The sequence below is a fragment of the Strigops habroptila genome, chromosome 12 (genome assembly GCF_004027225.2).
Source record: "Strigops habroptila isolate Jane chromosome 12, bStrHab1.2.pri, whole genome shotgun sequence".
NCBI lineage: Eukaryota > Metazoa > Chordata > Aves > Psittaciformes > Psittacidae > Strigops > Strigops habroptila.
The window spans coordinates 6184157-6210725 of NC_044288.2; the positions used below are offsets into that span (position 1 = coordinate 6184157).

General features: G+C 40.8%; 1 protein-coding gene across 18 annotated transcripts in view; it reads right to left on the reverse strand.

The window, feature by feature from the left end:
- The window catches only part of ZMYM4 (zinc finger MYM-type containing 4), a 42566-nt gene that overhangs the window by 4853 nt on the left and 11144 nt on the right, over positions 1 to 26569 (reverse strand). For 7 of the 18 annotated variants that reach the window (XM_030504347.1, XM_030504353.1, XM_030504354.1 and 4 more), the window contains 26 exons: positions 25840 to 26376; positions 24194 to 24261; positions 23429 to 23599; positions 20605 to 20683; positions 19917 to 20169; positions 19122 to 19296; positions 18796 to 19008; positions 17283 to 17433; positions 16509 to 16624; positions 16106 to 16378; positions 15460 to 15610; positions 15019 to 15191; positions 14501 to 14651; positions 12881 to 13018; positions 12562 to 12599; positions 11242 to 11386; positions 10661 to 10782; positions 10118 to 10289; positions 9107 to 9160; positions 8808 to 8987; positions 7931 to 8025; positions 7231 to 7402; positions 5357 to 5508; positions 3997 to 4108; positions 2412 to 2660; positions 1407 to 1536 (listed from right to left, as the gene is read on the reverse strand). In XM_030504347.1, the coding sequence (XP_030360207.1) occupies positions 1407 to 1536; positions 2412 to 2660; positions 3997 to 4108; positions 5357 to 5508; positions 7231 to 7402; positions 7931 to 8025; positions 8808 to 8987; positions 9107 to 9160; positions 10118 to 10289; positions 10661 to 10782; positions 11242 to 11386; positions 12562 to 12599; positions 12881 to 13018; positions 14501 to 14651; positions 15019 to 15191; positions 15460 to 15610; positions 16106 to 16378; positions 16509 to 16624; positions 17283 to 17433; positions 18796 to 19008; positions 19122 to 19296; positions 19917 to 20169; positions 20605 to 20683; positions 23429 to 23599; positions 24194 to 24261; positions 25840 to 26376 (4270 nt within the window). Of the gene's footprint in view, positions 1077 to 1406; positions 1537 to 2411; positions 2661 to 3996; positions 4109 to 5356; positions 5509 to 7230; positions 7403 to 7930; positions 8026 to 8807; positions 8988 to 9106; positions 9161 to 10117; positions 10290 to 10660; positions 10783 to 11241; positions 11387 to 12561; positions 12600 to 12880; positions 13019 to 14500; positions 14652 to 15018; positions 15192 to 15459; positions 15611 to 16105; positions 16379 to 16508; positions 16625 to 17282; positions 17434 to 18795; positions 19009 to 19121; positions 19297 to 19916; positions 20170 to 20604; positions 20684 to 21494; positions 21562 to 22146; positions 26377 to 26569 lie in introns of all 18 variants that reach the window. The other 11 variants (XM_030504356.1, XM_030504355.1, XM_030504357.1 and 8 more) reach the window with 10 other exon arrangements.

Consider the following 26569-nt stretch of genomic DNA (forward strand, 5'->3'; position numbering starts at 1 on the left):
AAGCAAGAGCACATTATCGCAAGGCACCATCAACAGCCCTACTCACACAAACGTGAAGGAGAGACAGCAAAGAAAATGAGAGTTACATTGAGATGATGACACTGATCTGAACAGCCTAATTAAAATCTCTTTGTTAGTGACTTGGCTTCCCCCCTTCTACTCAGGGAACAGCTAAGTTGTTTCCAGGTCACTTAGCATTAGAAACAAAGAAAATTAGAGACTCCGTTACAGATGTGGTTCTTCAATGACAGTATCATCCAATTAATGGTACTAGCATCTTGATATGATTGATAGATGCATTTGACAGTCAGTCTCTGAATGAAAGGGCTTCTAATTTTCCAGAACTGCCATGCACTTTGGCACAGGGAATGTTCAAGAGCTAGCAAAACTAAATCCTAGCTGGCCCGCTCATGGCAAGGAATGGTAAACCCATCTGCTTGAAAGACTGGCTCTGGGGCAGCTTTCAGGCTCCGGTAGGAAGACACAAAACCCTCTACAGTAAAGATCCCTCCTGCCTGGCTTTGGAATATTCACATTAAAGCAGCAGAGTGAATTTTTACGGCTGCTTGCACCACTGCAGGGCCTCAGCTGTAATATATGAGAAGGAGCATGATAATGTTTCCCCAGCCCAAGGACAGCTAAAAGTTTCTAATGACACGCAAGCGAAGCCAAGGGAAGTAAGAAGAGGGAGACAAGGAGTCGGGACAACTGCTAGGCACGTCTTTCCTAAGTAATGGAACTATCTGTAGTAAGCTCAGTAGGTGCATTTTTGATGGTGATTTATTTGAATTTTAGCTGACACTAATGAGATGCTGTTTCATTTTTCATGTGTATTTTCTTTGAAAAGAGAAGAACATCATATTCCACCTGCTCAATGATCTATTGAAAGTTTATATAGAAGCAGGCAATTCCTATGTACGTCCTTGCTATATAGTCTCCTTTCTAACTTCTAAATACAAGTTAATCTCACATTTCAGCAGGTAAAAGCTATCAGCAGTTTTACCTAATGCACACTTTTCCTACCCTCTTTCACATGATGGCAGGGTATTAGTTAGAATCTTCTCAAAAGAAGGATCCTGTATGGGAATTAAAGGAGATAAGAATGCCATGGTCACTGTAGCAATGCCCTCCATTTACATTTATACCCAGTGGATGTGTAAAGAGACATTTAAAGAACACATCCCTCTCTGTAACTCTACTCTTGACTCAACACCAGTAACAAATACTGCTGAGTCTAACAGCAGTGCTGATGCTGGAAGTCCTATCACCACGATTCCATTCACACTGAGAGACCAGGAACTGCAGACAGGAACCCACAGCACAGGCACAAAAGATCCGAGTGGGATCTTTGCTCACATGCCCGTTCTAATCTATACACAGATGAAAAATCAGGTTCTGTCACTTACCATTTTGATAAGTAAAATTCATAAAGTCGGACTGGACATCGCAGGGGATTATCTGTATTTTCAGCCATTTCCACTGCTGCTGGAATCTCCTCATCTTCACTGCGTTTCCTTTTGCCTACAGATAATTTATCTGGATACACGAAAAGGGCATCGCAGAAGTTCAGTGAAAACCAGCACCTTCAAGAATAAGCCCCTGTCTCTTACCCTTACATCTAGTGACAGGACTTTGCATCACACACAAACACTCTGCTTGAACTGATTATCCGGCAAGTGGTTTGATCTGCTGGATGGGCACAAGATTGCACATGCTACAGGCCATCCACAGCCCATTCCTCTTCTACAAAATCAACCAGAATCAGGCATGGATATATGGAGGATATAATTTTCCCTCATAAAGCAGAATTCATGTAACACACTGGAACTAACTAACTAACTAGCTGAAGAAGCCAACAGGATCAAAAACTTCCCTTTTCCAAATACCAAAAACCAACTGTGAACAAAAATCTCTCTTTCTTTGCCTCTGAGGTCAAGAGGGTACTCCCAACTCATGTGCAACCTCCTAGCTTCATCTAAACTGCTGCTCTCTGCTGGGCTGTGTTTGTTCACTGCACAGACCTAGGATAAATCTGGGAATTAAAAGGGCACAATAAGGGCCTGGACCTCAAGAATATGAAGTCCTGAGAGCAGGAGTTCAGAAAAGGCTTTTAAGTCATACAGTAGTCAATACAATTTTCTGCAAGCCTAGGATGTTACAGAAGTCTATTAAACAGATTTGCAGCCAAATGTGTGGCACCCCTTTTGTAAGTTTTTACTGGATGCCTTGGCTCACACAGAATTTGACTCTAAACCTTACTGGAGTGAAAAAAAATGGAAAACAGAGAGGATAACAGCACAGTCATAGCTCTGCTTACTGCGTAACATGTCTTTCTCTCTAATCCTTATTAAAAAAAGGAGCAGACAGTGCAAATACCATTGCCAAAACGGAGGTGATCAGAAAGCACTCACCTGATTCTACCTCTTGTTTTTGAAAGGGTGGGAAAAAACGTAAATATGTCATCTTAGTATTATACTTCAGAGTTCGGGTGCGTCTCATAACATGGGCAAAGGACAGTTTCAGGTGCTCACTGACATTCTTTAACTGGAAGTATTTGGTGTTGAAGAACAGAAGCGTGTTCAATAGAACAATAGGGGAATATGCACCCAGCTGTTTACATTCCCACAAGTGTTCCTCTTCAATTCTTGAGAACATATAACCTAGAAACAGTGGGCAAAGAAAAAGTAAGTGTTATTTATGCAGTTTTAGGCTGTCCCTACATTCAGCTACAAATGAACAACTTTACAGGCTGTGTCTAATCTAGAAGCTTTTCAGATTTTTTCCCAAAGCAATGAAAACATCACACATGAGCAGGGGAAGGCAGAAATGAGTACAACTGAGGAGGCAGATTTTGTCAGAGGTGCATTTAAGTCCTCTTTCAGCTAATCTTCTACTTTAATGAACTGCGTATCAGATCAAATTCAGACCTGCCATAAACAATTGTAATTCCAATAAACCCAAGAACACTGCATGCACAAGCATAAGAGGGAGCATGGAGAACCAAGCTGTGGAACAGCATGATTTTCCAGTACCTGAAGAATGGAGAGAAGGCTATAAAGTAAGATTGCAGACACCAGCAGAATCTCACTAAGTTCTACTTTCACTGTATTAAACCGCAGTCAGCCAACTGCAAAAATGTGTAATTCCTAAGATGTGGAGCATGAGTTTCAATTGTACCATCTTTATATACAAATAGCCCACTGTGATTATCAGAAGTCAGTTAGGAAAAGGACATAATGGGGGGTTATAAGAAATTTGTAGTGAAAAAACCCCAAACCCCAGCACTGTATGCAGCAGTCTATGAGTAACTGGATTATTTCTGTATGAAAGAAAAAGTTCATTTTCTAAATGGATACGTGTTTGGAGTTGCAAACATCACTCAAGTTTCACTGGTACTCTGAAAAAGATCCTATATGCTAATACAGCTGGTGTCCAACTTGATAAACTGCAGGGACCATACCTAAAGACCAATTAAAAATATCTATAGAATTTGGGAACTTTTAATTTGGAAATGGCTGAGGTGAGAAGACCTTGGTGTTAAGGAGCCAAGACAAGATTCCAATGATTTGCTAATGTGATCCTTGGATTTATCAGGAGTACTTCCAGTATTAATAGGGAAATACCTGTGCAACTGTACATGGTATTTGGAGTAACTCATCTCAAACACTGTATGATTCTGGCTACCTGGATTCAAAAAAGATTAGCTAAAACCTGAGGGAAGAGAAGAACTAGCATGTTGACTACCAGAATAGGAAGCTTTTCTTTCAATGGAGTTGAGAGATTGATCAAAGGCAGAGATACATTTAAGTGCAATCATAACTGGTAGAGACAGACATGAAATCCATGATGCTAGTCTACCACAAACAATTACATGGTGGACAAAGAGGAGACTAGAGTGAATGCTTCAGATCACATTCTTCTTCATGGCACTGAGAAAATATTAGTTTATCATATGGCTTTGTCATGCAGCTACACAAAACAAAAGAATTGTCCTACCATTTGGAAGAATTGTAGGTTCCCAGATTTTCAAAAGTTTTGTAAGTTCAATCATAAACCTGGAATAGGGCTCGGTAAAAATGTTATCTATTCTACCATTCTCAAACAGGTACTACAAGAGAAAAAAAGGAAGACATACAGTTTGTGATTATATATAACATTGCAGAGAAGATACAGGACATCAGAGTCTTTTCCTTTCTTATGTCCCAGTGTCTCAAGGTCCAAAAATCTTTGTTGAAGTCTTCAGTAAGATATCAACTCAAACTTTCTGCAGGGACTGGGACCTCCCCAGTATGAAATGAGAGATCTAAGCAAGAATTATTGTTAATATTCCAAGCTCTAGAGCTCTTTTCTGAAAAATCATTACCCTCTAAGTGTTAAATACTCTTGAAAAACGTCTGTCTACAAACCCCAGAAAAGTTATTGAGTATTTCTGTGTTGAAAAGAACTTCGTGTGCTACTACCTCCTGACAACAGACAGAGGCCCAGCGCTAGGCTGCTGAAACAGCTCAACTTACAGCATCAAGATAAAGTCCCTTAAACTGTTGTCAAGCAGCAGTTAAAAGAAGTTTTCTACAAGTCAGGAGTTTGTAACAATAAATACATCAAAACTGGAACACAAAAAAATAGCTGATACTCCCAGACCTTATTAATGCCTAGTCAAATGACAGGTTTTACAGCAGAGGTAGCTTTTGAGTGCTCATTTCCAAATGAGTGTTCAAGGAAAGGAACAAGCAGGCTATTCTAAAAACAAAAAACGCCCCTAACAGAAATATACTGAATATTGAGTTTTAAACAGAAGTTAATATTATACCAGGTTTGTACTGCAACTGTTTCAAGACAGGGAGTAAGGACTTAGCAGATGACTCTCAGCATTCATTAATTTCAGTGTACTTATTCCCATTGGATTTTTTCTGTAAATTTTGCCAACAAAACAGGTAGCAGTCTGGGCACTGAAGGAGCTCAGTCTCTGCTGAGTAACCTCTTCCTTGTATATTAAAGAGCAACTCTTTTAGATCTAACATTCCACCATAAAGCAAGTATTTCTGAGGAGCAAATCTTTCCTATGCATGAAAAACGATCAAAAAGGTACCAAGCCTAAAGATTTGTGCCTAGGTAGAAACACCTTGCCCTCTATGCCACATTCCTCCCAAACACACAAGCAGCCTGTTCATTCTGATCATAAAAAGGTCCAGACACATTAGTCCAACATGGGATTAAGACAAGAATAAAGCACAAAAATCATACATTCTTGCCTCCTCTACAAAAAACAAGCAGCTACACAGGCTATGAATATAAAGCATAAGTAACCAGGGCAAGTTCTGTACATTCCCAGCAACACCATGATTGTCTGAGTTACCTGCTGAATTCCAAGGCACAAGTATAAGATGCTGTCAGGATCATATTTTTCTCCATTTGGTCTCCGCACCTCTTGAATAAACTGGCACAAGCCAAAACTCAGCTCAGCAAAAGTGCATGAGAGAATGTCCTCCTTGAGCTTCACAGGGTGAACTGCGGCCAAGAAAATCGTTAGAAAAATGAACTTAATTCAACAGATTAAATCTTCACACATTCCTTATTATTTCTTGTAGGGAGAACTATTAAATCTTCTATCTCATACATGAAGTACCTTGTATGACTTGTGAACTATTTCCTATCTGTTGGCTAACAATTAAACAAGGATTTGGCCAATAAAAGCCAAACCACCTGCATGTGCAACCAGTACAAACACTGCAAGTGAGTAACAAGGCTGCAGGTATTTAAAGCTGAAGTTAGGGAGTCTGCTGAACCCAAAGATGTGGTGTGGCAATGCCTGCATGCACTTGAGGCTGGCAGCATAGGACTGATAAATAGGCTTCACCTCTGTAGCTGCACTCAGGGGAATCCTGAGTGAAAGCAAGATCTTAAGTATTTCCTAATATTTTTGGACACGAGTTAAGTGCAGCATGTTTGGCTTCTTAAAGGGAGATGGAATGAAGAGTTTAAAGGGACATGTGTGGGATTTGGCAAGGGAAGTAGAGCAACCAAGGAATTGATCAAAAGATCTGCAAGGAAATTACCAGGTTTGGGCACTCCACAACTTACAGAAGTGCCTGCTTGAGACTAAAGGAACCTTTCTGGGAGGGGCTGGGATGGACACCGTTTCCTGGAACTACTGTAATATTTGCTTCCTTAGGCACAAGAAGAAAACACAGTAACTCATGTGATTACTCTTCTTCTGGGAAACAAAACCCAGCTGTTCTCATGTAATGACAAGACAAATTCCATGTAAGAGGAAAAAGCAGATCTCGTTCTAACCAGAATTTTTCCCTTTGGGATCTTTCTTATATAAGCCCTGCCACAGTCAGTCCTTCACACTGCAGAAGTATTTAAGATGGTTTGCTCTCTTCCCCACCATCCTCAAAAAGCTCCATGATATTCCTAACTGACATTCTCTGCTTGACTCTGAAAACCTGCCCACAAAACTCTCAGTGCAAGCACGTAAGATGGATTTGAGAGTGGGGAAAAGAGGAGTTAGACACTGCCAAGTCCCAGGACTGCTGGCTTTTGTAAGAAAAAAAGAAAATGATCCATAATTAGAAAGAAAAACCAAAGTGACATTTATATTGTCGTTATTATCTATCAGCCTTGTGAGACATAAGGAATAAGTTGTGCCTTTTAAAGTTAGTTTCAGGCAGGTTGCAGCACAGACTGGGTGGACCTCTGGAAAGTTTCTTTCCAGTGGTAAAGCCTAGAAACAAACTGTTGAGATTTTCATGTTGCAGCACACATTTTTTTTACAGCAAACAGTTCTGCTGACAAACAAATACTTTGTGTTAGCTACAGATGAAAAAGATGGGGCCAAGCTGGGGCCAAGTTGGTGTTGTCAACTTAGAATTATGGCCTGATAATAGCTGAGTAAAGCTCTGCAGCTGCACAGAGCAGCTCTTCTACAACTGAAGAATGACTACATTCAAATGAACATGAAGCAGAGGTTAAAACAGCAACGTTTCTAACACTGGAATCTGGTATTTTAGAGCTTGTTACAATAGATAACAGATCAATTAAGAATGTAACAGCCATGATTTTTAAATGCAGGAGAAGACATAAGACAGTATTCCATAAGATCTTTTCTCCCCTCATGAATACTTTAAAGCTCAGTAATATCGAATCCCAATTGTTATCTGAGCAACATTCCATGCCAAGTGCTCTTCAGCTAAGTATTTCTGTTTCCACGGAGAGAGAAGAATTTACCTGAAAACTTCAGGTCCCCTTGTTCCTCCTGCGCATTTTTCCATTGGACCCAGTTTTTCCAGGCATTTACCCCATACATATACTTTAGGGTCATCCCAGAAACAGAGCATCCTGCGTAGGAGCCCTGCATCAGATTCCGGGGCTCTACAGAAACTACAGACTTCTTCCGACCCTACAGGCAAACACACACATCAGAACAAATCCACATTTTAGAAGCACTTTGTCTATGGATGCTTAATTTGATCTCATATCAAAAGATTGTTATGCTGACACGGTAACAAAATCCCACTCTCATGATAGAATTTGAATGGATATGTATGTATTTTTACTATGTGGACAAATATTAACCACATTTTACAGAAAAGCTGCAATAAATACGCACAGAACTCTATTCTGCTCTAGCTACACAAGCACAAATTGAGTCTTTCCTGTAGATTATGACAGTACTTAGAAGACATCTCTTTTGGCATTTTTTGGAACATATAAAAAATGTTCTGCACTAAAAAGAGCATTTATTCTACCTAGTTATGGGGGGAGAGGGGGAATCTTATATAGCAGAACAAGAAAAAATATACAGCATGGGTAAATCCAATTCTCATTTTCACCCTGGAGCAGTATTTTTTTACTTCTGAGAATAAGCATGCACATGATTATATCACTTCAAATGGAAGGAACTTGTGTTCCAGAAGTACTTTCTTACCCGTCTTTTTGGCTGTGGGAAGCCATCTCTATGTCTCCGTCTTGCTCGTGAACGTGAATGCAAACCCAGTCCTTTACTGAGAGGGTCAAAGGAGTCTGAAGTCAAATCAACACCATTAAGAGTTTAATTGTATGATTTAACAGCCCAGGTAGAAGTGTCACTTAGGTATTATGGAGTACCTTATAGTTGACAATCACACCTGTATGGTCAAATAGTGCTTTACCTTTGAATAATTAGGCAATCCATGTACCTTCTCTATAAAGAAAGTAAATTCTCAGAAGAGGGAAAAGGCCCCCTCAGACAGTGGGTGTACTTACTCAGGCAAACTTCTGCTCTTATGCAACACTTGGATTCTATTTAACCTGCCAGAGGAGAGATTGAGATGAGCTCTGAGGCAGAAGCTCTTCCCTGTGAGGGTGCTGAGGCGCTGGCACAGGGTGCCCAGAGAAGCTGTGGCTGCCCCATCCCTGGCAGTGTTCAAGGCCAGGTTGGACACAGGGGCTTGGAGCAACCTGCTCTAGTGGAAGGTGCCCCTGCCTGTGGCAGGGGGTTGGAGCTGGAGGAGCTTTAAGGTCCCTTCCAACACAAACCATTCTAGGATTATATCTAGGGACACAGAAGGGATAAATTCAAAGGAGTCAACCAAGGCTACCTGCTACTCCTGTCGGAGGTTTTGTAGAACATTGTCTTTAAAGACATCAGAAGTATTTTAAATCCAGTAATTTTTAGCAGGGCTGATATATTACTGCAGCTTTAAATATCCAGCTTTACTACATGAAAACTCATACCCTTCATAAGCAGGCTGCTGGTACAATGCTTACTCAGAAAACCTGTGTACTTATATACAACAATACATTTTTATTCACATTATACTGACCTGATGGAAAATCTGCCTCCAGGTCCTGTTCCACATCACCTTTGGAGAACTGCTTCAGTTCTGGATCTGGTTCTGGCAGGGCATTTGATCGTAAGGCATAGTGATTTAACTCATCCTCCCAGCTGTGTGGAGTGGACACCGCTTCTGATTCTAGATCTCCACTGTAAGTGCTACCTTGGTCTGTAATGACAATGGTAAGATATACCATGTGCTATGGGTAAGGGCAGACAAAAAGAGGAATTTGCAAGAAAAGATACAGCAGGATCAAAACCCATTTACAAAAAAAAAATGTAACTGACCTTTCTCAAATATCTTGGGGTCCAGGAAGAGCTCATGCTCAGATGTCTGAGATCCTTCAGAAAAAGAAGAAAATCTGTATCTACAAATGACTGACAGCTTACAGAACTAATACAAAATACTTTCAACACCAAAAATCTATGTATTAGGTCATAACACTAACACACGTGATGTGCCTTCTCCTCCACTACAGTTCTCCTAACAGCTTTCTACCCTGGTCATGCTGTTATGGGAGAAACAGAAAGGCAGAACTAACCCATATTTGCTCTTCCAAACATTTCCATCCCTCCGTGTTTGTTATTTGAGTCATTTTAGCCAAGTAAGATATTTTGTTCATTTCTTCTCAGCTTGTTCCACATTTATTAAATAGGACAATCACTGTCTAACACAGCCTAACCTGCATCACCCTCCAAGAATCCACCATAAAAAGCCTCATAGGAAAATATTCTTGTAAAGCAGCTACTTTGTCTTCTTGATTTTGACTCCTGCTAATGCATGATGGAGATTACTACCTCTAGCAATCTTGTTACTGTCAACAAAAGTATCACTCTACTGAATGTTGACTGATAAACCTCGTGAAATTACAAAAGCTTCAGGAATGTGCAACTATAGTTCCCATTGCACATGCAATGGGAACTATGGAGGAAGAGTAAATTAATCTTAAAAGAAAATACATTTTCAGAACAAACAATAGAATATTGTATCAGAGGCGAAATCACCTCCAAATACACAGTTCAGCTAAATTCCCAAAAGGCCTCCTCATTTTAGAAAAGCAATCAAAATTGCTAAGACATGGCATAGGCATTATAGTCCTGTCTAGGTTGGCACTTTACCTGCATGAGCACTTTCATTGTGGAAAATAAATGTTGGGAAGACAACAGGACCATTTAATGTGGCATGCACACTTGGGAAGCAGCCAAGACAGGCCCTACATCTATTTCTCTAGCTGTTTTCCATGGAGAGAGGATCTTCACCTCACTGCATTTAGTTTGCTTTTTAAAAACACTACATACCACCATGAGAATGTGTTTTTTCTTTCTCCTCATCTTCTGCAATCATTTCTGCCATCTGAAGGAGATCAGCTTCAAATGGGTTTGTGGGAATCTTTTCCTTGATATCCTGAATAGTTTCAATGACCTTATCAGCATTATCCAGGGTAGTTGGGAAGAGCATGGGAACTGGTACCTATGGAACACGTGGAAAATATTAGATTGATAGATTAGATTGATTAGATAGCATGTCTGAGGATGAAGGGAAACAGCAAATACACAAGGAAGGTTCCTCTCATTTAATCTTACGCTTATTTTAAGACTAAAGGATTTAACTTTAAAATCATTCCAGACTGGACAACTTGTTTCATTTCTGCAATAACCCTACAACTTGGTAGTTTTGTATGATGATAATTCATCAAACATGATGAGATAAGGAAAGAAAATGGCTTCGAGGTCTCCAAATACCACTCGCATGACTAGTCACAAAACCCAGTAACACTGCTCTGTGTCCTGTTCAGGAACAAGACTGGAACAACTTCTCTAGTGAACTGAAGTATAACTTACAGGTACTGGCATCCCAAGTGGAACTGGTGTGTACTGAGTGTAGAGGTGAAGGGGCACTGGCACAAACACTGGTACAGGAACAGGTACCACAATGATCTGGGGTTGAACAACTTCTTCTTCTTCTGTTATACCAAAAATAGAACAAAACAAAAATTGTTTAAAGATATGACCAACCAGTACACTCCAGAGTGTCCATGATAATTGTTTGGACTTCTGCTTGTAATGCAGTGTGCACAGGACCCTGTCATGGTTCACAGCCATCTTTCACTTTAGCATTGTTGTAACCCCATGCCTTTGGCATGTCACTTAACCATCACACTTCATTCCCCACTGTTAGGATGATCTCAGAATGCTAAAGATGAGTTAAGCAAATCTCAAGATTCATCACACATGAAGCTTCACGGATTTCAATGAATAGGAAATGTTTTGTAACTGCTACTTGGAAAATACCATACAACAAACTGAAAACTATTTAAGGTTTTAAAATACATTTTAAAGTATTCTCTGTTACATAAATCATGCCTTGCTCTCTCAACTGCAATACAGACTTCTGTAAAACAGGTTGGAGATTAGATACATACCTGTCTGGCATTCTTTGTTTTGTGTGTGGGGTTTGCACGAGGTGGCCTTAGTCTGTGTGATTGGCTTGCACAGCAATGCTTTGTTTTTGAGGAGCCGAGGTGGTTGTGACGATGGCAGCTTTAGGGCATCTGTCTGAGTGCTGGCCTGTTTGGAAAAACACACATGAGGCAGAGTCAGTATTGGTTTGATGGAGAGCCTAAGATTTGTGTTTGATTTCTACTGTGGGAGATGCAGCAATTTAAAACTCTCCTTGCTGATAAAAATGATCATCTAAAAACTACTGCAAAACCAGCTTGCTAATGCTGTATTTGGTACTTCCTGGGCCTCATCTCCATTTATTTTAATCAAACAATAGGCTTTTTTTTAATGTTAACAGTGCAATGAACAAATGTGCACGAATATCCGGTTTCTGTAGTCAAATATCTCTATACTTTTGACCTTGGAATCTTACTGATGGCAAAGATATAAAGAGGAGTTAAGATACTTTTGATGACTGGAAGCCTGGCTGATACAGATACCCAAAACCTTAGTAAACTGATGTGAAACCACTGAAAAGAAATAAAAGTGAAATATGAACACAAATGCTGGCAGCATCAGTATCACTTCCTGATTACACATAGACTGACTGCTCACGCTTGTACTAATTTCACGTCCTGCTAACTCGAATTTTCAATCATCGATTCAAATAACAGCATCTATTTCATTAGGGAAAACTCATACTCTAATCCATAAATGACACTTCAGCTAAAAGCAGGGCAGTCTCCCAGAACCTAAGAGCTACATAATAAAATCCTCATATTTTGAGAGGCTTGCAAGAGGTACACCACGTAACTCAGGGAGCTCAAGAACAGGAACTCCAGGAGTTACTCACAGGTAAGTGGTGGCAGTGGATCCCCACAGCTGTTACCCACTGCTAGGGAGTGGAGAAGGAAAGCTAAGCCCCAGCAGCCCATGCTGGTCCCCTTCCTCCGATGCTATTCCTCTTGACATCACATCCCACTTCTGGGCACTGAAGGTGGCCTCGAGTACAGAAGCCACACATGAATTGCTTGAGAACTACAGGTATCTCAAGAGCTACCATTTGACAAGCTTTGTCTTAAGGCTTCTAACCAGCCTGTCAGTGGACACAGAAAGACTTTTATACTGTACAAGTTCCATCCATTTTTTCAAAAGCACACCTGCAAGCTGGATGCATTCTAAATCCCAATCACAACCAGGAAAAGCAGTTACAAAATGACAGTGCAAAATTCTTGGATACTTTACTTGTTATTGACACAATCTGGGTGAAAGTGAGAAAAAGAGGCTCTTGTAAAACTTACATCTCCTATTATTTTTGCTGTCACAGTAGGGACTGCACCTGTGAAGGAAAAAAAGCATACAATAGCCTGTGTACATCAAGGACCATAACCCATATTCTGCCAAGGTCAAGAAAAAGAACTCCCACTAAACCTCATTCCCTGGGGTATGTACATAAATTTAAGTCACTATTTAGATAAGGAAGGACAAAACTTTAACCGCCTGCACTGATGTGAAGCAGAATGAAGAAGTGGCCCTTGTCCTCAGTGGAAAAGATCCCTGAGCAAATATCAGTGTTCAGGAGTAGAGATTTAAAAATACAGGCATGTACAGCAGTCTTACCCTGTAAAACATTGTTGGAGTTAACTGTAGGCTGGGCAGCAGGGGTGCTTGCAAGGGACACCACATGTGCTATGACAGGGGTTGAGTCCTTTCTCAAAGGAGGGCCTGACGAGGAAGCTGGTGCCATAGAAAGGTTTGCTGGACAGAATGAGCAGAAAAAACTAAAATAAGCAATAATTCATAAAAGAGCATTTCTGAAACAACACCCAGCCTCTGGATTTATCTCCAAATGAAAAAGCCTGCTGTGTGAGAAGGGAATGTAGGTGTCAAACTGCAGCATTTCAGTGTAAATAGGAGCTGGTTCCACAAGCAAACTTCAGCTGTTCTCCAGCCACTGGAACATTTCAGAAGTTCACCACAGGATGAAAGTGGATTTCTCTTTCCAATATTATGTGTATTAGAGGAGCACTCAGGAGACAAGAGGACTGGATGCCTCACTGTGCTTGGTACAGAATGTAAGTAGTACAGGAGACAGTTGAGATCCTGACAAACAATGAATGAGGGGAACGCTATGAGCCTCTCACAGGAATTCTTAGGTTCTTTCCATTTGAAAGCACCATTCATTAACACATCACCATGAATCACCACATCTCATCCAACAATACTGTTCTGAAGCACTCCATCACCCCGGAAGCCCCCAGGACAGAGAGGTGCCTGGAGACCAGTTTTGCAAAGGCATTGCATTTGCCTCAGCTGAAGCTGCAGGCCCACTTCTGCAGAAGCAGGCCCATCATACATCTTGCCCTCCTTAGTAACAGCCAAATGTACTGACAAGATCAGGAATGTCACACTGTACAGTTATGGCTTGGAAGTATAAAGTTACTGATATATATTGCTCTTACTCAGGGAAAACAGCTCCCAGCAATGTAAGCAGCAGATATGCGCAAAGCTGAGGAGTTGAATATGGCCTGGTGCACACTATAAACTTTCAGTTAATATTCTTTATTGCTTGTTGGGTACCTTACTGTTGCAGTCACCATCACTCAGTGGGAGATTATGCCCCTCTTTAGGATCAGTGCTATTTCTGCCCTTTGTTTCGCTTCCTCTTGCTGTGCCTTTCTTCCTTTCTTCCCTTTGCATTTCATTCCCTACAGAAACTCACAGTTCCTATTCCTGTGGGCTTCATTCCCACCCTCCTTCCTATTCCATCTGCTAAAATAATGAGCAGGGAAGCAGCTATAGCACACTATACTTCATTGGTACTTCAAGAATCAACACTTAATGACACAGAAGTGGTAACTCTTCATATGCCTACAGACTACACAGAACTATTTTAAGTGCATAGATGGAAATCTGTATTCACAACCATTAAGTCTACTAATTTCACCACTTGATTTTTTTTGTTGAATGAATATTAACATTCTACCATATCCAGCTATGTGGTATCAAGTACAGCAGACAAGTAGGTATTTAACATGTCTTCAACAGGTTTCAGTACATTTTACCCCACAAAATGGGCCTGTGTTTTATGAAAGCATTTGAAAAGCAAGTGCTTTTGTTTCTTCTCAACCGCCCTGTAGAAGATGCATCTTTAAAAGTTCACTGAATCCAGTTTCCAAACACATTTTCATACCAGTATCACGCACACCAAAAAACAATAGTATCCCCAGCCTGTTTTACCTGTGTTATTTGGGGGTGGAGGGTCAGAAACAGTTTGCTGATTACAGAACAACAGAATACAAAGCAGATTGCAAAAATGCTTGATCTCCCCTTGCCATTTCATGGACTCACTGAGTTTACCTTGTCTCTTACAACCATCACACTTTGCCATCTAGGAAAAAAAGCAAGGGAGAAATTAAACACACTTGTAAATAGCAACAAAGGGTATAAAAACCCCTTTGTACCCTGCTCAGCAAACAGAGTGTGAAGAAATCTGTAAGGGTGCATCATTTTTGCAGGGTAACCCAGAGCAGCAGAACATTCAGTATCTATCCTCCCACAACCTGTATTAGGTTTTCTCTATATAGAAAACTGGTCCTCAGAAGTTAAGAAGGATTTACTCATCTCTCACATACACACAACATATTCCTATGGACATATAACTCAACTATAGGTAGTTCACGTATTTCCTGATGTACAAACGTTCTTTTGCTAACACATTTATATTCTAGAGGTTGCTATGTGAGAATATTGCTTACCTGGTAAAACAAAACTGTGAATTTGGACATGCACTCCTCAGAGCAAAATTCCTCCATTTTCCCCCCAAAGAGATTCTGGACCAGTTTAGGGGAAGCCTGTAAACAGTAACTGCACATTTTACAGTGGTTTCCCCAGCGCTTGGCCAAGTCATGTTTATAGAGCAGTTTACAACCTAAAAGAAGAGAAAATAGCAAAAACCAAAAAACATCCTTTAATATCAAAATGACATTTGCTCAGCACCTCTAGTTCTTGTGTTTAGTTATGTCTGTAATAACGTTGAAACATTAAAACATATAGCGTGGACAAAGTTCTGTGTTTCTAAACCCAAAACACCCCCAGTTTTCTAACCTAAAAAGATTAGGTTTCTCTTATCACCAACAGTTTTAAGACAAAACATTTCTGACTTGTTTTGTGTGAGACACAGTGCTGCCCTTCCTTACCCTCACTGCAGAACGCTTTGTCTACGCCTGAGAATCGCACTGTCTCCTTGATAATCTTCTCAATTTTGCAGTATTCACACATTGCCATTACACTGCTCCTCTTCTTATACTCATCACAGCAGGTCTTCCCACAGAACTGGAACATTTTACCCTGCAACACAGCCAGAATGTTTGGGATTTAATGTTTCCATGTTTCACATCCCAAATCATACATTTTAATCGTTAATAAAAACTCAGAAGCATATTCATGCCCTTGGAAATCAACAACAGACAGCAAATAAGCCTCCTCATTTAGCTTTGTAACACATACAGCACAATTTTCTGCAGAAACCCTTCAGCAATGTGCTCTGTCCTGGCATTAAAAGGATCATCTCTGGGACCACGAATCAGGAATGTGCTTGCCTAGACAGGCAATCATAAGGTTTGGGGTTGTTTTGGAGGTTTTCTTTTCCTGTATATAAGATCAAAGAACTAGTATCAGTATTAATTTTGATAATGGTTAAATGATACCAGAATCAGTTCCAAATTCCTCCATAGCAGGTCACAGTAAGCGACAGAGCAGTACTGACAGGCCACTGCATATGAGCTACGATTTCTTGGGTTTCTGGTGAGAAATACGAGCTTGAAAAGCCCTAATTTTCCTTACCTTGTAGTCAAGCAGTTCTGGTTTGGTTGCAAACAATCTGTTACAGTGCTGACACCTGAGTTTTACAACAGGGCGGGCAAAAGTGACTTGCTGGGACTGGGCAGCCAGCCTCTGTAGACCAGCTGCAGCTGAACTGCTCATGGAGCTGGGGGACACAGTCGAGGTGGTTCCACCTGCAGATACCATCGCCCCTGAGGGAATGCTTACAATGACTTGACCTTGTGACAGAGGTACCACTGAGGAGTTCATTCCTGCAGGCTTGTTGAACAGGTTCTGCAGGAAAGCACATTGAGGAATAGACCTTATTTTACAATATTACAGATTTCACCCAACATCCCAAATATTTCCACCATCAATTCATTATTCTGTTAATTCAGCTAAGAAGAAACCCTAAATGTCATACCTGAAAAGCTGCTACACAGCTGTAGCTGCAAAAATTGCGTATGCTCCCATCAGACATAGCCAAGTGATACTGAGGGTGTGATGAGGTTTTACAGCTGTTGCATTGAACTTGAACACCTGAGGGTGAAACAGAGAAGAAAAAGTGATGTATGCAACATCAAGTTGTACTGCAGGTAATTTTGCACTGTGCAGACAAGAACAGAGAATCCGAATGACAAGCCAAGGCACATACAGAAGCTCAAGATGAAGTTTCTACAGAAGCAGACACTGCAGCTGCAGTGCCTGTTGCTTGCCAGATCCTTTAATTAATCTCCCAGTATCCCTAGGATGTCAGTAAGCATTTTTCCATTTTACAAGAAAAATAGCTGAGAATATGTTTGCCTAGCTCAATGCAACATTAGGCAGAGGTAACTAAGCTGATCACCCTGGAGAACAAGGAGCTGAACAGTCACAGCAGGGATATGGCACACGTCCACAGGAGTAGATTTGTCTAGCTGGGAAACCTACCAGCTGCACTTGCAAGAGAAGAAAATAGATTAAGGTTTATTGCCATATTTAAACTCTCTAAAAACAAAGCTGAAATAGCTGTACCGTCACTGTTAGGTTTATTTCTAGTCAAAAGTCCTTAAAAACCCATCTCAGCACCTCCCTTTGAAAAACAAAGCCACTTCCCACCCTCCTAAAAAAGAATATCAGCCTTAACTTCCAACACAAATTAGTTTAAGTATGAGCTATGTGAAATTATGCTTCTAAAGAAGTGAAAGGATAAACTTACCTGCAGAAGTAACCATTTTTACTCTATATGCTGACAAGCAGTTAACGGAGCAGAACAGTTCAGTTTTTCCCAAGTTATTTGTGCTCTCGATCATCTCGGCTGAAGATCTCAAAGCCTTACACAGCGTGCAAGGTGTAATTTTAGCTGACTTCTGTGGAAACACGAAAATTGGTCATTCTTTTGGAACTTCAGTGTCTTTATTAACCTCGAAATAAATCACTGGCATTTAAAAATATGTATAAAAGTGAGTGCCAGTGCACCTGGAACAGCACTTACTTTACAGCTGTATGATTTATGATGCAGATACCACTTGAGTTCTCCAGGAAGCTTGCTATATTCATACTTTGACCACCTGAGATTTGGGCTCGCTCTCATTTAGGGTAAGTGCTACCTTTGCAGGCCAGTTCAAACAGTACCCAAGCTGCCAGGGCAAAGACTTCCAAGCACAAACACCACGATGTGTTGTAACAGCACACAGCAAGCACCTTGTATCAGATGACTTCAAACGTTTTTGCTGAGAAGTAACATTCTGCTTATGACTTTTGATACACTAGCTATGTATGTAAGCAGTGTTCCCATTTAACAGACGAGAAAACAAGAAACAGAAAGAAGCAGGTTCCCTGAAGATTATCTGGTAGCAAAATGGGAAAGAGATACATAACACCCACAAAACCCCAGAGATTATCAGAATGTATCTAACAAGTGAGTTGAGAGCTTTTTAAAATTCAATTAAAAATAGATTACACCTAACTTTATAAGCTCTGAACATACTGTATTTTCAGGAAGACTAACTTATATGGGGTTTTGATGTGAGATGAAAAAGCACCATGGAATCCCTCCCCTTTCCAGCTAAGGTAATTTAATTTCCAGATGTATTTCAGAGGACAATTAATGCTGCAGGTAATTTTTCAGATTAAATACTTTTACCAGATTTTTTTTCTTTAATTCATTAGGCCTTTCTTGGCCTAAATAATGGGGGAGCAGGGTCAAGTCACAAAATGAAGTTACACTATCTTCTCAGAGGGCAATTTTTCCTGAAGTAATTGCATTAAAATAAGTCAGTCAAAACTAATTGAGCTATTATAAGAAATTAAGGTTCTCCCAACTGCTCAGCTCTTTAAGAGGCTCCATTATAATGGAAATTGAATATTAAGTTTTAAAATTAAAATCAAAATTATCAACTAATTATTACTTTTCCTCTCCACTTAATTCAAATGCTACAATTTAGTAGAGAATGTTCAACTGGGGAGCACCTCACAGGCTGAGAGAAGTCACAGTGGACTGCTGCTGAGCGGGCCCAGCGTGTCTTCTCTCACACTGGAATAGTCTGGTAGTCGGTTCAGTGGTAAGGGAAAGAGTGCAACATGTTTGGGCAAAGATTAAGCAGCGAATGGCAAAAGGAGTCATCTTAGACCTAGGTAGTAACCACAAGAATCAACTAAGAAATTGGGTGTTTCTTAGAACACCCAAAATCTAATCGAAGACGTATTTTTAAAGTTCTATCAATATATACCTGCTTGTACGCTGTCACACACGTTGAACTGCAGAACTTCTTTGACTGTCCCTCTATCTGAAGCACGTGACATTGGCCAGAGCCACTGTAGCAGTATCCTCCACAGTTCTCACAGCAGTTCATGGTCAAGTTGTTGGCTGAGCGGAACTTGGAGAAGCAGGCATCACTGCAGAGCTTGTGTACAACGTTCTGGTAATTCACTTCGTGTCTAATCTGGAAGAAAAGAAAGAATGTGTAACAAGGATGGAGAGAACATGTATGTTCACCTCTGAGACAGCGAGTTGTCCTGATCTAAAGGAAATTAAAATGAAAGAGTTTGCAATTACCACTGCATTCTTCTGGCACATGCTGCACTTGGTTGAAATGCTGTTAGTGTGAATAGTAACAACAGGTTTCCTTTTCAGTTCATATGTAGAAAGACATGACTGGCTGCAGAAATCCTTACTGGAGTTCGTATTGTCAAACTGGGCAGTGATTACATCCTTTGGATTTAGAATGTCTCTATGGATAAAAAGAAAAAGAAACAGATAAAGAATTAATGTTGGCTTCATGTCAACTTGCTGTCCTGTCTTTTTCTGCAGACTAAACATTCTCTAGCAGAGGGTGGATTCATTTAATTTAAAGCTTTTCTTTTTGCTGAGCTAAGTACCTGACTTCATTTTTCTTTGCCTATTAGGAAAACAGCTAAGAAGTACAATTCTCAAGTAGGTATTCTGTGAACAACTTTGCACCTCGACTTAGAGGAGTGGCCTATAAATAGATCGAGCTGTGTCATTAAATCTTTTCAAAAGGAACTGGGAAAAGGGAATGGTTTTTACAGTCTCTACTAAAAAAAATAAAATTAGAAAAAGCAGGATGGGTGGAATAATCCCCTTTATCAATGAAAATACAGATCACAATGGGGTAGGGACAAAAAAAGTCACAATTTCTAATCACCAAGTAGCTGAGTCCAAAACGGTCTGACTCGTATTGCAACTTTCCATCTCTTATCTCCCATCTACAGTTTTGTTTGTTGCCAGATTTCACAAACTGAACTTTCTCCTTATTTTTCTCTCATCTGAAACAGTCACTCACAGAGAAGTTTCCAATTACCACTACAACAAATTAAAGCCCCGTCCTACTTTGAGCAGCTTGAGCAGGTTTTCTTGGTAGAAGCTGGTGGGCGAGAAGCTGGAACAGTGTATCCAGTGAGGCACAGTGTGGAGCAGAAGAGCTGGGTAGAGCCTTTCCTCTGGTATGCGGTTTGCCCCTTCTGCAGGATTTTTTTACAGCCAGAACAGGAAACCCGAACAGCTGTGCTTGGAACTGAAGGAAGCATTTTACTCATGCCAGAGGATGCCACAGCAGGCTGGAAACCTGATGACAGCTGTGGAGCTAAAAGGAACAAAAACACACAGAGAAAACACAGGGTAACTGTTAGAGATGGATTAAAACATAACTCACTGGTGTGCAGGGGGCAAGCACAAAGCGTATGACCTCACGTGGGCTGTCAGGGTCTAAGGGAGAATTGAATAGCACATGAACTCTCCATAATTACATGCTCTGTGCTGGTTTTCTGCGTAGTAGATTGTTTCAACTACTCTTAAGAGTGAAGAACACACTTTTAACATCCCTTTCACAATCAATTTTCCTATGCCTCAAATACAACTGTTTTATAATCTCTGAATTTCATTGTTTCTAAACCAAACTACTTCTTTTTTCCTACTGGGGTCAGACATAGCAAATGAAATCCAGAATAACCTGCAGGGCTATTTGCAAAGGTGACATATTTTACAGATTTAAATAAAGTTAGTCTTGGCTATCGCTTACCAAGAGGACTGCCACTGACTGAAAATACAGCACTGATTTTCAGCTCCCCTTCCTGAGATTTTGGCTGTTGGCCGTACTCCTAAAACAAAAGGAAAGGAAAAGGAGAACAAATACACACATGTAATAACAGGTTACATGATTTCTATTCTTTCATAATGCTGTATTGAATCTTAAGGACGAGTGAGTCCCCTAAGCCTGCTCCAAAGGCCAGGCTTACAGATGTTGTTGTATGAGAGCCACACACAGAACCTGCCCAGAGGTTCACAGCAAACTACAACCCAGGGTGTCATGTGGAAACAGAAAAGCACGGCTGCTGGTGCAGCCCCCTTGCCAGCCGTACTCCAAGACACCTCAGAATTCACCCAGACAAAGCTTAAGGGAATCCTCTGCTTTCCACTCACACAAACTTCCATCCAGAAGTGTTTTGCAGTCCTTGCTCCTATCCTGTGAAACAAACTTTGTCTTCACATTAATAGATGATAATAATGAACTAGAGACTGGGACCTAGATGGTGAGAAGCATTTGGTACTCAACCATGAGTTAAGCACCTCGGAGTAGCCTAAGGTGAAGCTTCTCAGCAGACCAAAGCTGGCACTACTAGAGCCAGACCATCACAGTCCCTGCTCTGACTGGCTTCAGCGAGAGGGGAATAACCTTACACTTCCTGCAGGATGAGAAAATCCCTGCAGGCAGTCGCTTGTGGAGTAGCTGACATACTATAAATTACTAGCTTACTCCACAGCAGCTATTCATACTTTGACACCATGCTTCATGCTCTCCCTAGAAATCTGAACCATAAAGCAGCTTGTAACACTCTACATGTAAATCTTAATAGGCTGAAAAGCATAATCTCTTGGAACTCCAGAGATGGTAAGATTTAACCTACTTACAGTCATCTGAGAGTAGTGAGGCATGATGTCATGTTATGACTGAGCTCAATTCACAGTTGCTGTCTGGCTGCAAGGTAAGCCCATTGAAAATCACTGAGCAAAGTTAAGCTCTCACTTCTCAGCAGCACTGAGCTGCTCCCTCAGCGTAAGCCATCTCCTAGGATCACGCACTAACATCCACGTAATACATGCTTAAACTTAACACTTCTCTTACTCCTGTGGGAAAATGAAGTTTCTATACTAAGGCTACCCAACTATTTCTCACCAGGTTTCCCAGGAGAACAGGCAATGGCATTCATTATCATCACACTGAAACATTCAAAGCTCAAGTAAGAGCAGCTTTTAAGCTGTGTATGCGCATGCCGTGATGATGGGGTTTAAAGCACCATTTTTTTAATACAATAGTTATTTGCAGACATACAGGGTTTTAAGCATTTTAACTGCAGTTTTATCCTTAGTCAGTAAGAGGCAAATCCTGACATCAACTGTGCATGATTGAGCATAGTTTCACAGCAGTGTAACGGTGTTGAAAGCCAAGAACCTTCAGTTCCAACCATCAGTTACAGCAAGAAATGCTCTTCTCTTTCAGCATGGATGAAAAAACCCAACAAACCCCCACATTAATTCCAATCTAAAGCAAAACAAAATGAACCTTCATCACTTCTCATGCTTCTCCAGTATCAAGCAGAGTTGATGATTACAGGATTTTACTCCAGGAATTAATATTTTGGACAATACAGTATTTGATATTGTCCATCTAAACCACGACAGATATTTGAAATCCTTCAAGTCTTCACTTTTACTTATTAGTATGATCTTTGATAACCACAGACATCTTGCATTGCTCTCCCCACAAATCCACACAACAGATGCCATCCTGGGAGGACAAAGAATAGAGATTTAACCAACCTACACGTGGTTTGATGTTACATATGCTTAAGGAAAAAGAAAACCAAACGATCTCATGGACACTGAAGAAATCAGCAGGGCAGTGAAATCTGAATAGTTTCAAACACTTCGTTTGCTTCTTTATTTTATTAAACCAAGAGTATCATGGGAAAAGAAGAAAAAAATCTTGGGAAGACAGGCCCAGGGGGAAGAGGAGGTTTAGCAGAAGTACAAAGCCTGATGCTAGAAAAACTAATGCCTGCACAAGAACACCAGCACTCTTGTGTCGATGCAAGTGGGATGTTTCTGCACACCTCTAACTCCATGTAGTTTGGCACGTAACTCAAATATTAGCAGTGAGGAGACAGGAATTGCAACACAGATCATTCCCCTGGTGTCACACAGCAAACCAGTGGCAAAGAGACCAGTTAGAGCTCAGCAATCCTCGCCCCAGCACCACTCAATCCATAGCTCAGACTTTCTCCGCTTTGCCATTATTGGACTTTTATCTATATCATTGTAAATAATGTCAGTCTCAGATGAGAAAGTCACTTAAACACATACTTAAACTGACTTCACTGACCTCTACGTATTTAAATGCTTTGCTAAGGTAAGGCCTGTACGTGTTAATTTAGAACAAGAACAAACAACGAACCACCGTGCTTGCAAAGAGAACCTTTAAGAGGGACATAGCAGCAACGTGTAGGTTCAACTACACATCTGACTACTCACAAACTATTCGGTGAAACATGACTTGCATCTTATCGCCTAGTGAGACCCAGGTGAGATAAAGTGTCTATATTGCCACAGATTCAATAATGAAAGTTCTTTGCTTTGTCTCTAACTGAAAAGCAAAACATTTTCACTGACATGGTAACATGACATCAAAAAGTTGGGGGTTTGGGTTTCATGGTAGTTTAAGAGGGAAAAATCCTTCTACTAAACTAGTTAAATTTCGGTCAACAAACCAAATAAATTGCTGAATCTACATCCAGCTTATGCGGTCAGTTGTCAGACCAAAATGAGAAATGCAATGGGAAACTTACCTCGGAATTATCAGGTTCATCTTTAATTTTGTCTAATAGTCCCTGCTGTGGGGCCATAGCTTTATCATATTCGTCATCCAAAGGCTCCTCCTTAATTCTAATATTTGGTGCAAAGGAATTCCCCAGCTCTTGTCCAATAGATTCCTTACTAGAAAATAGGTAGCTAGACTCCTGAAACAATAATATGAAAAAGAATTCACCCTCCTGCAACTGCCATTAGGAGTTGGGCTGCTACCAGGGGGAGTTTCTGTTGCAGACCAAGAGAAATGGGTCCTGCCACTGGAAGGTGGGAGACACGACGGGCAGCAAGCTGCTGCCTCTACCTCCCTGCAGCACCCTCTGTCATCCCACCCCCAATCCTTTTCACTCCTCTGGACAAAGCAGAAGCCACCCAGCTCTTTAAGTTGCTTGTCAGTAGGGGCACTCGGTTGTTTGGGCAGTGTCTCCTGTTGATAGAGCTGTTCCCTGTCTCATCTGGAAAAAAGGCAGCAGGTCAGATGGATGCATCCAGGTCTAGATTCGGCTCACCAGGCAGTCAGACCATGCTGAACATGAAAGTGGCTACCAAAAGAATCCTCAATCCAAAGAGAGGGTCAGCAAACTTTTACAAAATTATATGCACTGCTTAAGTAGCAAAGATGTCTAAGAGTCAGAAGATCAGTGTTCTTGATACTCAAAATTTACACTCAAATACAAAATACGTATTTTGAATTATTCCAGTATATTGCTGCACTTGCAAAAGTGGTTGAAAGATCTATAGCTTACCCTGAAGTTAGTTTCTGGAGTTTGTGGCGCTAACTGCGTCCGTAATGTTTCTTCTACTTGATTATGAACTGAGGAAAACATATACATTAAATATAAATGAATACAGATTCCAATGCATTTCCTTTAAAGCTATCTAGAGTCTCATGCTGCTCCCCAACCCCATAGTCTGACTGCACCTCAGAAGTGTTAAACTACTTCCTTTCTCCTCCCTGCAAATAGGATGGTATTCCTTAAAGAGAACTGACATTTTATTATTATTCTATTGGGTCACTGTTTTCCCATTCCAGAAAAATGGCTGTGATATTCTGAGGCAAACTGTTCCTTCAGAATTTCCTACACCCCTGCGGGTTCTGAACTCTCCTGTGTTTCAACATTTAAATCAGAGAATATCTTTCAGAGCAACAACTTCCAACCTTTTCTTTCCTGTTCTACTCTTTTTTGCCTTTGCCCTTTTTCCCAGGAAACAGTAGCTTATGCTTTTTTAGCACAAAAATTCTGGATTTGCCTGGATCCTGCATGCTGCCTAAGAGCACTCATTATTGCTCTTTCAGTTACTGACTGCTCTACCTGAGGCTGCACAGCTTTCAGCCGCAACCTTGTAACTGCAGGTATTCACAATTTTCTGACATACATCTTTTGCACTTTCTTCACTTGATTTCTACCTGGAGGTAAAAGTAATGAGACATCTTTAACTTTTCTTTATTTTAGAAACATCTGTATTGCTTCTCTATCATTTGTGCCACCTGGAAGCACTGATTTTAAGATGCTGTTACTAGACATACGAAGTTTAAATACCAGAATTGTAAACTGTGAATCTGAACAAGTAGCCAGGAGGCTCTCACTTGTTGACCAACCCTCACTCCAGACAGTCTTCTGAATACAATTAAATCACCCATTCCAGCCTGGTTATTCCTAGCTCCTTCATTCACCCTTCTACTGTAACTTTCAGAGCTTGGGAAGTCAAAACCAAGTGTGTGGGCAGCAAGACTACTGGTGACTGTCAGGCTCCCTCAAACGAGAAACAGATCACAGACATCTCTGGTTCTTTCCATGCTGGCTGGACAAAGTCCAAGACACAAGTATCTGAGGCAGAAGGAGAGCACTCTCCCAGGAAAAGCAGATCTCGAGCTACTCTCTGGCTGACTTCCTGCACACACTAACACATTTCTTGCAAGCCTTTCCGTGCTGCTACTATCAAAGGCATGCTGCTTTAAATATGTACACATTAATGAAGACTTGGTACTTTGCTCCAAAAAATCCTTCCCAGCTATCAACTTAAACTAAACTTCATCTTTTCTTTTAAGGAGTTCCAAGGTCTGTAAAACACAGTGAAGACAAAACAAAAGGAAGCTTGAACTGTCACCCAGCTTGGTTTAGAAAACCACAGCAACGAAGGATATGCTGAGGCTTTGACATAAGCTGTGGAAGATGAGACCCCCCTAATGCTGCCAGCCCCTGCTGCAACTCGTGGTTCTACTCCAGAGTTCACCGTGGTTTAGGGTTCTTTATAAAACCCTTCCCTACGTACAGCTATGCACATTCTCTTCAACAAGATGGTGTTTTTAATAACTAGCCCTATTGCTGATTTCTGTCTAGTTCTTTCTTCCTCTTTGCCGGGTAGCCAGGCCTACGATGTCAACAGTTACCTGCTTTGTCAAGAAAACTGCTTTTCAATCTAGAATCCATATCTTTTGGGATTTTTTCCAACCGTTTTTCACGTTCTTGAAAATGTCCTTCTCTATTCTTGTCCTTTGCTGAAAAAGTCTCTTTGCCATTATCTCTTGTTATGCTAAAATCTTTTCGAATTGATTTAAATACAGGGCCCTGCTCAAATGGTGAAGTGAGATCCTTTTGGATTGCATTCTGAATCTGAATTTCTTTTTCACTGTCCAAGTCATGATCTGTAACTCTCTTGCCCTCTTCCAAATGGTCTTCATCATGAATCGCTGAAGAAAGAGTGTCTTTAGGAGTGAAATTCTGATCATCTTCGTTGTCACTCCCCACAACGGGTATGCCTGCAAGATCCCCAGAGTTCAGAAAGTAATCATCATCGTCATCATCATCATCCAGCAGTGAGTTTTCAGATCCTGTTCGATTCTGTATTCCGTAAGATATGCTGTCGAGGGCAGGTGTTAGGTTGTGGTCAGCGTCCTCCGACATTTCTGCATCCAGAATTTCACCACCTAGGGAGAAAAACCCCATAAACAGTCAGAAAATTCACCAGCTTCACGTGTAACAAAGGACGAGGGAAAGCGTCCTTTGCTAATCTGTCTGATGCTGCAATTCCTTGAATACTCTAAACCTTCCTGGGCCAACACTACTGGTAAAACATTGCTGACATAAGGAACAGTTCCGTCCCACTCACCACATAGTGAA